Genomic DNA, 12,365 nt, shown 5'->3' on the forward strand with positions numbered 1-12,365 from the left:
CAGGAAATTAAATTCATGTATTGAACGGAAAAATCATTCGTAACCTTTCATTAAAGCCTGAAAGTTGTTTTTTTTTTTTTTCAATCTACGTTCTCTAATGTGTATTTATTTCTTTATTACTGTACCTTACATTTTGCCACAGTGTGAACTTCAAGGTTGAATCAATGCCTCAATATTGATGTTACAAGAAAATACAGCACCACTCAGCTCAGACCATCTTTCTTTTGATACCATAAGGCATGTTTATGTTGTGATCGTCATCTGGGCTCTTTTGTGAAGTTATTATTTATTGAGTTATTCGAGAGTTGTGTCCGCTCAGCAATAGACAGAGATATAAAACTAAAGTAATGAAATGTTGACAGTTCTCTCTTGAAAAGGATCCTTTTCATAATGGACAAAAATATTACATATTACAATATTAACATTCCTTCCTAAGCCATAATAAGTCAATAACAAATTACTGTTAAATTTAAAAATTAACAGAGAAATGTATTTAACAACAAAGGCGATTTGGACGATCTTTGGACTAACAACCCCCAAAACAATTGATTTTAACAGCTTGATTAAATCAAACGGCCTATTCTTTCTGCAAAACCTGCCCATTTTTGTGAACGTGTGCTCATTGTCCACTCCACATCTTTACACACTCCCCTGCGTCCTCCTACAGATCAGCGGCACTGTGTTCTTCAGCTGTAGAAAGGGTTACCTACTGCAGGGCTCCATTTCTCGCACTTGTCTGCCCAACCTCACTTGGAGTGGTTTTCAACCTGAGTGCATTGGTGAGTACATACTCTTGGAATATTGCAAAAACATATGTATTGTTAAGTGGAAAACTTAACCTTGAGCACGTTTGAGCAAGTCTGACGCCCACATGTGCCATATATTCTGTCTTGACCCCACACCTCCGCCTTGGCTCTCGTTTTTACTTTCTCTCCTCCACCATATACACGGTTTCTTTCTTATCTCTTGCTTCTCTTATCCCTCTCCCCATTCATCTCCTCACCCCAACTTTAACCGTGTCTCTCACTCGCTTCTTCTTTGCCCTCTTTAATCCTTCTCTCCCTCTCTTCCTCCAGCCCACCACTGCAGCCAGCCCGAGCTGCCAGCCCAGTCTGATGTGAGAGCCATTGAACTGCCATCCCTTGGCTACACGCTGATCTATACATGTCAGCCTGGCTTCTACTTGGCTGGAGGATCAGAGCATAGGACCTGCAGATCGGATGGGAGCTGGACAGGGAAACCTCCTCTCTGTGCAGGTATAAACATGGTTACAAAACATCCATAAGAGAACATGGAGAATTACCTGATATTAAATTTGTCAATACAGGGACACACACGTGCACCCTTTTTGCTGGAGCTGCTAAATTTCTGCAATCTTCTCACATGAACTTCGGACAGTGTCTGAAGAATTAGGTCCAGACATTGTCCAGAGTTTCCTTTTCACACGTCTGTCACGCAACAGGAGATTATATGTGTAAGAAGCATGCTCACCTATTGGAAATACTCCCTTTGATTTAGGCGAGGGGTGGTGCTTGGGTAGAGCGTGCAGGAGGCAGGACATGGATTACACCATACACATAGCCAACCAAGTCTCTTGCTTTTCCTGACAGAGGTTCCGGAATTTTGTCATCTCTAGTTAGACAATTTTGTTTCCATCTTTGTGTAAATGACCCTTCGTCTTCACACTCGGATGTTTGCTTTCCTCTGTTTCGCATAAGCTGCATAATGGAAGCATCTGCAACCCGCTCACTGGCTTGTGAATTGCCCAGAAAATGACGTGCTCTGTTCGTAGAGTAAAGTTTATTTAATGTCCAATCCAACTGATTTGGACATTTGCATCCTCACTTACATCTCCTGTGGGTAATGTCTAGATTTCAGGTTGGCAGTGCATGTGTGAAAGGGGCTTTACATGATCAGAGTAAATGCCAACACATAGGTGTCTACAGCTGTGTGCACATGGCCATCCACTTTCCCAGGGACACACACATAATATATTAAACACTTAAAACACTTCACCTCATATTTGTAATGCACAATTTCCATTAGCAGTCTCTGTTGAAACCACTGGGGTGTGTAGCGACGTGGGATCCAGCGGTGACTCGGGTTGGGAAATTGGGGATTCAGCTAATGTTGATGAATAGCTGTGTTAACACTTGCTTATTCTCAGACACATGCCAGGGTAGGATGGTCCATCCATCACACAATTACACAGCATGGAATTACACACACACACTCAAATGCACACACAAGCTTTAAAACATTAACAAGGGTGCAGAACCTGATTAGGCCAATGCATCCCATTGATTAGGTTAGCCGAAGTACCTCTTATAAATGGTGAGGCAGTGTTAACAAGGTCTAGCAGACAAATAGAGTGCGATTAAGATACCCCCAAGCATTGGCCTAAATACATATAGGAAAAAAATAGAGTCATCGACACACAATTATCTAGGGTAGACGAATGTTAATAGCTTTAAGAGAAAGACATACTAGAGGGGGGCAGGCGAGTGATGGATTCCATGCCGAGCCGTTGCTGAAGTATAGAGGGTGATGGGTATTTTTAAGGCCATGCCATTAAGAGTGAAGGAAAGAAAGAGGACTGGCCTTAGCACATACAGGATATTAACAGTGCCTGTGGGCGCAGTGATGGAAGGGAAGCTCAAAAGACTGGCAGCATATAAAGTACAAGGCTGTGGGAGAGTGTGTGTGTGCATGTGTTTGTGTCTGTATACATTTATCCGAGGTGTTGTTTGTGCTCATAAACTACCATCAGTATACCTGTCTTTGTTTGTAGTTGCGTGTAAAGCCCTCTTTGCTCTGTTTGCCTGTGTGGGTGTATGTTTACTACTGTGGTGTAGTCCTGCGGCCCCCCGTGAGCAGTAAGGCATTATTAAAGTGCTTCCCTTGAAGCAGTGAAACTGTGTCTCTGACTTAGCCTTAGCCCCGCAGGGACATCCAGGCTGCTCTTTGACGCATGAGTCAAGTCCTGTCGCAGGCAGCCCTCACTCTGTCCGCCACAGTGGTTATTAGTCGTGGAGGTTGGTAGGAAGTGCTGATAGTGACATTCACCTGTTGCAATCACCCCTAGGGCAGTTAAAAGAGGAAATTGTTTCTTCTTTTTTCACATCCTGAGGCGTACACTGTACCTGTTTAATGGAAAAACTTGTAAATTATTTTTTCACTTAATTCTGTTTTGTTGTGCTCTTCAGCTGATAATCGCCCAAGTGGTAAGAGCCCAGTGGGGACAGTGCAGGAGCCACCCTCCAAATTACCAGGTAGGACAGGTTCTTCTTGTATTATAAGATGCTTTCATTAATTTATTTAAAATGTCTGTATTTGGTTTGTTTATGATTCTCAGTGGGAATCTGAAGATGGTTTAGATTTTACTTCTGTATAGTGGATGGGGACCCTTATCACAAAAAAAAAAAAGTTTAAAGGGGAACTACTATGCTTGTTTGAGTTACACACTTGTATTTTGAGTTTCTACCAGAACACCTTAACATGCTTTAATCATCAAAAAACAATTTATATTCCTAATACTATCTATGCTGGAACACCTGTATTCACCCTCTGTCTGAGACGCTCCAGTTAAGCACCTGTCACTTTAAGCCCCCCTCCCAAAAAAGCCCAGTCTGCTCTGATTGGTCAGTGTTTGAGGTCTTCCGATCTTAGCAACTCTGTACCATTATTGCAGCTGAGGAATGATCAACACAACTGGACATTTTCCAATCAAGAAATGGTCAAGAAATTAACAACATCAGCAACCAAAATCACTAGTTTCCCCGACAGTAGCATGTAGCTCACTGTAGCATTGTACTTGCAGTCAGAGAATGACAGTGTACAGCAGCATTTTCTAACATTAAAAATCCCCAATAAAATCTTCTAAACACAAGTGGACATGCTCCAGCAGTAATATGATCTAAAATAAGGGAGAAATGAACAACATCAGCAACCACAATCAAATGTTTCCCTGATGTTAGCATGTTGCTACATGTAGCATTGTACTTGCAGTCAGAGAATGACAGTGTACAGCGGCATTTTCTCACATTAAAAATCACCATTAAAAATCTTCTAAACACAGGTGGACATGCTCCAGCAGTAATATGATCTAAAGTAAGGGAGAAATTAGCAACATCAGCATCATCAATCAAATGTTTCCCTGATGTTAGCATGCTGCTACATGTAGCATTGTAGGCTATGTAATGTTAACACATTCAGTTATATTCTGACTTCACTGGTTATCTCCTCCTCGATTTTATTGTTGACTGCACACCGCACAGCTCACCTTTTCTAATTATTTAGTTAATAACTTATTTGTGACTTAGTGTTTTGTTATAATGTTTACCATTTATGCTCCCCGAGACCTTGATCCTTGATCCGCTCCTCATCTTGATGGTATTCTAACCAGTGAGGTCACCTGGCACATGGTACTTTTTCTGTTGACAAAATCTCATCTCTACTTTTCTTTTCCACACCTATCTCAACTTTTTGCCCCTTTCAGTCCCTGGTGGTGTATTCGCTAAAAACTCTCTCTGGAGGGGATCCTATGAGTATTTGGGGAAGAAGCAGCCAGCCATGCTCAGCATCACTGCCTTTGAACCCGTCAGCAACCGGGTCAACGGGACACTCATCGATCACAGCGGAGTGGAACTCAAACTGGCCGGTTGGTACACCAGTAGCAGAAGTCACTGTCAAGACCTTGAAAAAAAAAACTCTCACACAATCACGCATGACTTCATTATACCAGAGACCCACTGTGTTGGGTTTTATCCAAACAGACAGTGTCAGATAAATTTCGGTGAAGACAAGAACAAGAAAACAGTGTGGTCCCTGCATGGAGTAGATCATTGCTGCCGTTACTGAACAGCAGACATTTTATTCTTTTTCCTCCCTGTGGCATAATCACCGTGCAGCTGTGATCATTAAGACACAAATTTGCATCCGTAACGGCTTGGACACTTCACTCCTCTGTACCTGGGTGCTATCAATCTTTATCACACTGCAGTAAAAATTATTTTCTGCAGCTACAAATTGCCACATTCTACAGTGAAAGTAACATGGCTGGATCAGACTTCTAGATAATTCTTGTGTTCATACAATATACAAATTACATTGCATTACTGTAAGGTCAGTCAGTACAAATCTTCACATCAAAGCCCCCCCCCCCCACCCCCAAATTTATTTTATGAATACATCAATGGTTTCAGATCAGATTTTTATATTTAAAGGATGTCTCATTATACTCTATAGTTGTGTAAATGTGGATGTGAAGACCAAAACCACAAGGGATGGATCCTACTCACAAGGATTCCCTGTGTAGACATATCTCATTCCTCTGTGCCACAGAGCCCCACCCTTGTCCAACAACTCTTAAAAACACATCAGTGAGTCACACTCTTGCACTGGATGACATGCTGTTTCATTTAGTAAATAAACTAATTAAATGAAGTATATTTATTATACAGTTTTGGTCACTTGGCATCATTCATCATCCTTTTTATTTTGCCTTGTAAGTCCACAAGGTTAGTCCTTAGTTGTCTCTTGTGATAGTTATTAGCAAAGTGCTACTGAAGTTAGCAAACATGGGGAGGCCATAAGGTAAAATGCGATGACAGCTCCCCACAAGTAAAGCCGAAACGTCGTAGTTGTAGTGGAGGTCGTAAACCCCGCCCCCTCAGTGTCAGCGGATGGGACATGGGCTGAACTTAAACCATTCAAGTACAAGTCAAATTAATTTTCCCAAGATGGTTTCTGTCATTCTAGGTTGTTCTTATCATGCTAATGCATGTTCAAGTGTTCACTAGTCTGACATAATTTGTTTTAATTAGTTATTTGATGCTATAAAAAGGGGGTGTGGCGTCATGATTGACAGCTGTATGTTTCACTGTTGCTCGTCATTGGCTTGGACAGGTATATGGGCGGGAACTCGATACCATGGCTCCACTTCCTGATCACTACTGTGCAGGCTGTGGCTCCAATAACGACACTAGCGAAACGTGGTAGTGGCTGTATCGGGCATTGTCTGTCTTTGCATTTAGTCTATGGACGTTACTAATAAATGAACCCAATCTACATGTTCTCTGGAATTTCTCTGCTTATTTTGCAGCTGAAATTATTCTTGTATTTGAGTTTGAATCAAGACTGCAGTAAGACTTTCTGTTACAGATAACAAAAAAGGCTGCTTGTGTCACATATCTGTATCACATGATCCTTTTCACTTAGTCTCAGTGGAATTGTTGCTCCAAATAACTGTCAACTTTTTTTTTCCCTTGCAGGTACATACAAGAAGGAGGAAGCTCAGCTGCTGCTACAGGTCCACCAGATCAGAGGCCCTGTGGAGATCTTTGTCAACAAGTTCAAAATAGACAACTGGGCCCTGGATGGACATGTAAGTTCAGATCCAGGGTCAGCAGCTCTCTTTATACCTGCAGATATGTAACATCACACTCACACACACGCAGACACACACACACCTTTACCGTGAAATATGCACGAGCACACGTACACACTAACCTTGTCACTCTGGGGAGATGGAGGGCCCACCAAGAGTTTTCTCTTTAATTAAAATGTCAGTTAAATCATTGCCTGGTAATCAGGACTCGACAGACCCCCTCCACTCCTCTCTCCCACATTATCCCCCAACCGCAGGCACCTCTAATGCACACCCACTCCAGATATAATTAAAAAAGCAGGTCACAATGTGTGTGTGTGTGTGTGTGTGTGTGCCACTGTGTGGGTTTTTTTATGTGCATATTTCACAAGCCTCAAAGCACTTGAGTGTTTACGCACAAGTATGTTGCGCAAAGTGGAGTATTCCTCTTGTGTAACATGCTTATGTGTGTGAGTGTGTTTACGTTTGTGCTCCTGAGCAGAAAAACGTCATATTAAATGTCAGCTGTAAGAGCGCCTCTCAGCTCCTTTGACATGATATTTCATTTTCTGTGTGCACCAGCTGCTGACACTTTGATGATTCCCTCCTTTGTAAAGCCTGGATGTGACACATAAAGTGTCTGTCTTCTGTTCCTCTCTCTCCCTAGGTGTCCTACATCTCTTCATCCAACTCCTTTGTGTACCAGGGATTTGTCAGAGGAAAAGGCTTTGGCCAATTTGGTCTCCAGAGACTGGGTGAGTGAGCTGTCCACTCGGTTATAGAAACCACTGTGACCAAATGGTCTCCTGAGGGAAGACTGTATGTCTTTTTTTTCTGTCTGGATTTCTATCACAGAAATCTTTCACTTAAAATACCTGTAGCGTCCTTAAGCTTAGCTGCAAGTGCTTCCCCAGCGTGTCATTTCCTGTAATGGATTTATCATTTATTTACATTTACAAATATGCAAACACTTTTGGGAAATGTGGCTGTGAGGCGGCAAACACAGTTCACAAACTTGATATAATCGTCAGAAAACGACACACGCACACATTGTACATGCGCACACAACACAGCTACACAAACTCTGTCCTTATGGAGTCTGTGTCGATGCCTGTGGAGTCTTTGCCAAAGCAAGTAACCCCACATCTCAAAGTTTTGATGGATTAAATATCACCAATTCTTTGCTGTGTGTCATTCCGTAAGTTCCCTCAGCGACTTCAGCTATGCTGTCATAGATCTAGAACATTTTTTTTCCAAAGGCTGCTGCTACCCATATATTCTGCTTCATGTTTGTGACCTAGAAATCCCACCCATATGATTCTCCTCGCTACTGTTTGTATCCCGCAAATCCTTACATCCTGACTCCATGGATGTGAATGGCTGCTGCAGTCAAGCGGATGTGTGTGTGAGATTTATTTATTTTTCATCTTCATGGTTTGATGCACCTGCAGCTGCAAACACTCCTCAGTCTTCTGTCTTGAACAAAATAAGGCACACATGGGAGGGACACATATGATATCCAGAACATGTGCGGCTCTATCTACTTATGTGCATTCTAATTGGTGCATTTTAATAGCTGGATTTTTGACAAACATTTAAAAGGATTTTCTTCTTCTTGTTTCATTTTGGCTTGTTCAAAACATTGGTTTACTGCTGCCACCCACTGTTACAATCCAGTTAAAGACATGCATGGTATTTTTGGACTGAGAAAACATGCTAATTGGTCTGTGTAAAACATTAGCTGCAAATCTGCTTTGGATGTTAAACATCATTTCTCCTCCACCTTCATCATCAATCTAAAGTTTTTATATGAAACCCCAAACGTTGGACTTAATCTCACTCCTGAGTGGACACACAAGATTGCAGGCTAATCTGATATACATTAGATTGAATATGTGCTCATGTGTATGAGACCCTTCATCAGCCATCAGCGGTGGTTAATTAAAAAATGTCATTTTTCATTTTGCCTTGACAACCTTATCCTCCCACTAAGTCCCTGTGGCACACGGTGTTTAGGTTAGCATGGTATACATGAAGGAAATGACAAATCTCTCATGTTTGTGTGAGTTATAACTAAAGTTACATTTAAATGAAGCTTTAATCCTCTACACTCAGGCTTTTTATTCCCCGTTCTTCATGTGACAGAGATTTTATCCATGCACACAGTTGACGAGATAACGCTTGTGCTGCTGCTTTTGCCGTCTCCTTCTTGCGCTGCTGGTGAGGGCGACAGATTTCACAGGAATTTAGCCGTTTTTAGAAAGCCCAGATTGGAATCGCCAGTCCCACACTGGCTGCAAGACAGACTGAAGAGCAGAAGTGTAGGTACATAAATAGATCAGATTTGGAACTGACCGATTTGAAATTGGTGTTAACACAGATTAAGTGTGTGTATGCATGCTGAAAGTTGTGTGAGTGTAGTGAAAGTGGATGTGAAAATCTGCTGTAATGAGAGAGGTGCTTGAACAGCAGGTGCAGAACCCCCCACCCCCACCCCCCTCCTCCCTGCCACAGCGCACTGATTGAGCAAACAGCTCTTTATTAATACAGAGGGGCTGGGCTGCTGCCAGGGCATCCATGTGTATGTGTGTTTAAGTGTGTATGAGAAAGGCAGATGGGGGGGTTGGTTGGACGTCTTGGAAATAATCCTGCTCAGTTTGTGGAGGTTTCTCCTGTTTTGTTTTAACTCAGTGGTGGTGTAACTGGGAGTGCGCAAGTGCGTTTGTGCATCTGTTTGTGTGCTCACACTCGTGCAGCGGGGGGTTGATTGGCAAACGCCACAGAACCAACTAATTGAATTCCTTCTTGTTTGTCACTTGTCCTTTATTGGAGCTTTTTTGGCATTCTGTGGCAAACAGGTGGGCTGTCACTCCTCCACTGTTGCTGTTGCAGACACACACACCTCCAAAAATTAGAGAATGAATCTGAAATGACTTAATAGCTGTCGGCCTTTGATGTCAGTAATTAAGAGTCATTGTTAGGATAATGGCATTTGACGTTCCCGGGGGGGGGGATGAAAATAAAGCTTAGCAATAGACTTAAAAAAGTCACTTGTCTGCTCAGTCTATTATGTATAAGTGGAGCCTTCCTGGCAGCCCTCCTCAGCCATTACAGTTCCTTTTATTTCATTGTTCCACTGTTTGTGTTTATTTGCCTTAAACTTTAACCACGAGTTCTTGGCAGAAGGTGAGGAGGATCATTTCCCTTTTGTTTCTTTTAATTGTGTTATTTATGGGATTTAATTACAATGTCTGCTGCTGGAGTCGTATTGTACTGAAGTAATGCTAAAGTGAGGGCTCTATGTCTTATCTTTCTTTCCTCCAGAGAGTTTAGATCCCAGCAGAGACAACCCGGGCTACAACTTTGCGTCGAACAGCAGTTCAGTGGCGGCAGCCATCCTAGTGCCTTTTATAGCCATGATCATTGCAGGCTTCGCTCTGTACCTCTACAAACACAGGTAAGGTTCACACCATTGATATATTTCACCACAATACAGCAACATTATACCATTCGTTTGGTCTTGATATTTACAAGGAAGCATCTTTAGTCAGGGTTTAATTTGCCTCTGCAGAGTTAGCTGTTGTCAGATAAGAATCGTGCTTGATTCCTTGTGCAGATACATTAGCATTCACCCTTCGAAATACATTAACTTGGTATGGATTTTTTTAATCCACTAAAGCACATGTTGACCTCAAAAGGAGAAAACCATCATCTGTGTTAATGAGCAGTGCTGATGTGACACCTACACTCGCTGCTGTACCAGAGCAAATCAGTGTAGCCAAATCCTTGTTAATGTTGAAGCAATTAGTCAATCAATCAATCAGTTGACAAACCAATAGTTAATTAGCAAAATATAGACAGTGGATTAATCATAGAAGTCACTTATTCAGCAAAAATGCCAAACATTTACTGCTCCCAGCTCCTCAAATGTGTTTGTATGCCGATCTTTTTTTTTTTTTTCGTCATTTAGTATTTTGAGTTTTGTGCTGTTTGTCAGGCAAAACTAGACCTTTGATGTTTCCCCAAGTTGTTTTTTAGACTAAACAAATAATTTATTAATTGATAAAAGAATCAATAGATGAATCAATAATGAGAATAAACATTAGTTGTAGCCCTAATCCATAGTATGACACATCTCTCTTCTGTATACTTGATCTACTTTGTCCACCTCTGATCTGTTTATCCGACTGATTTTTTTCATTTTAGAAGAAGACCCAAAGTCCCCTTCAACGGTTACGTGGGCCATGAGAACACTAACGGACGAGCTACGTTTGAGAACCCGATGTATGACCGCAACATCCAACCCACTGACATCATGGCCAACGAGACAGAGTTCACAGTCAGCACAGTGTGCACAGCTGTATAGCAACTGCTTCCTCCAGAGGTAAGAGTCAACCACCGGCAGGTCATCTGGCTTTATGAGAAAGGAAGGACTCAGAGGGACTTAGATTTTCAGGCATCCTGAAAGTAGATGAAGTTACCACCTTGTGGCTAGCCTGAGCTAATCACACACCCAAAGCGTCAAAACTGCTGAAGCAACAAGACACAGATTCTCAGAATCCAGTTGCAGACTAAAGCTTTTACACCGTCCCTCAAGATTTTTCTGAGGGTAGAAAATTGGATTTTTGTCTGCTGCATTTCCTTTGATCTGTATCTCTCATATTAATGAATTTTGTTTAGCTCATTTATATTTTATTGAAAAAGATAGAATATGTATTTGTTTTTGTTTAGACACTGATGAAAGTATGACTTTAATGCTTTTTCTTTCTCCTCTGTGATTTCACTCATCTTTATATCCATTCCTTTGGTTATTGTTTACCTTTATTTCTTGTCTTTTTCCCTTTAAATATCTTTTGCTGTTCTCTGTATATTTCCTTTTCTTATTCTTCTTTTCCTACCCTCTTGTATCTTATCCCTTTCCCACACTCCATCCACCCCTTCCAACCATGCATTTATCCCTGATTCAGCCAGGGGAGGAGAAGTGCACCACATCTTCGCCTGCCTGCCAACAGAGGACATCCATAGTTCCTTGAGCAGAGGGCAAGACAAAGATTATTTTATTCGCTGAAATACATCCAAGAAACATCTCCAGTGGCAAAGTCTCCTTCCTGCAGGAGGCGAGAAAAAAAAAAAGAAACCATGTGAAGACAACACCGACTGTAACAAACGCCAACAACAAAATGCTTTTTGTAACTTTACATGGTTTCTTGATCATTTTCCATATTTCGAGGAAAAGCTTCCACCTGAAACTACAGCCGGCAGGAGTAACGCTGGAAGCAACGCTGTGATGACTTTTCTCACCGCCCTCCGCCTAAACCCAAAGGGAATTTTATGGTCAACTTTAAGTCAAGAAATTGACCTGTAGCTAACAGAGATCTCTGTGCAAGTTAACTGTACGGCGGACAGCCCCGTCTCGGCCTGTGTGAGTCAAAGAGAGACAGTCTGGACTGTTTCGATTCACTCTACTCTGTTTTCATTTGCTTTTTTTATTTTTTTTTTTTTTTGGGTTGTTGTTCTCTCTTTATACGCTGCTTGCTTTCTGTGATGAGTAATTGGGAACCCTGTTTTTCCCCAACCGTCTTCTCCCGAGGCTTCTGAAAGGTTTCATCAGTGGCCCCAAGTCTCTGGCTGAGGATGAATTAAAAATTAAGTAAGTTTTGGAGGCCATGTTGGAGACACACATTCTGTCATTACTTTTTGAGCTCGACTCTCGTCCTCCCTTTCTTTTTCTTTTTAAGCAGGGATGAAATTCTGCTTGCTGAGGCAGCTGTGTCCGGAGCAGGGGTTAAAAAGTAGCTAGGGCTGCTGAAAGAAAAGCACTTAGTGAGGGTGTAGAAAGAATTAATGTGTAAATGTGAGCGAGAGAGACTGTGTGCATATATGTGGTAGCTGCATCCGCAATCTACCCCAAATATCTCCTGTCTGTTTTGGCCCCAAATGTACCACCAGACACACGACAGATGTGTTGCTTAAATTTCTCCAAATTTATTTTATTTTA

The 12,365-nt window shown here is 41.8% G+C and overlaps 1 protein-coding gene across 1 annotated transcript in view; it reads left to right on the plus strand.

Moving 5' to 3' along the window:
* csmd2 (CUB and Sushi multiple domains 2) overlaps positions 1–11,504 on the plus strand; it is a 289,863-nt gene extending 278,359 nt beyond the window's left edge. Inside the window, exons 64-72 of the mRNA XM_033636937.2 lie at positions 668–779; positions 1,077–1,256; positions 3,207–3,272; positions 4,499–4,660; positions 6,273–6,385; positions 7,035–7,122; positions 9,692–9,824; positions 10,574–10,751; positions 11,335–11,504. Of these exons, the coding sequence (XP_033492828.1) occupies positions 668–779; positions 1,077–1,256; positions 3,207–3,272; positions 4,499–4,660; positions 6,273–6,385; positions 7,035–7,122; positions 9,692–9,824; positions 10,574–10,733 (1,014 nt within the window). The 3' untranslated portion in view covers positions 10,734–10,751; positions 11,335–11,504. The remainder of the gene's footprint in view (positions 1–667; positions 780–1,076; positions 1,257–3,206; positions 3,273–4,498; positions 4,661–6,272; positions 6,386–7,034; positions 7,123–9,691; positions 9,825–10,573; positions 10,752–11,334) is intronic.
* The last annotated feature ends 861 nt before the right edge of the window (positions 11,505–12,365 follow it).

The sequence above is a fragment of the Epinephelus lanceolatus genome, chromosome 16, assembly GCF_041903045.1.
Source record: "Epinephelus lanceolatus isolate andai-2023 chromosome 16, ASM4190304v1, whole genome shotgun sequence".
NCBI classification, from domain to species: Eukaryota; Metazoa; Chordata; class Actinopteri; order Perciformes; family Serranidae; genus Epinephelus; species Epinephelus lanceolatus.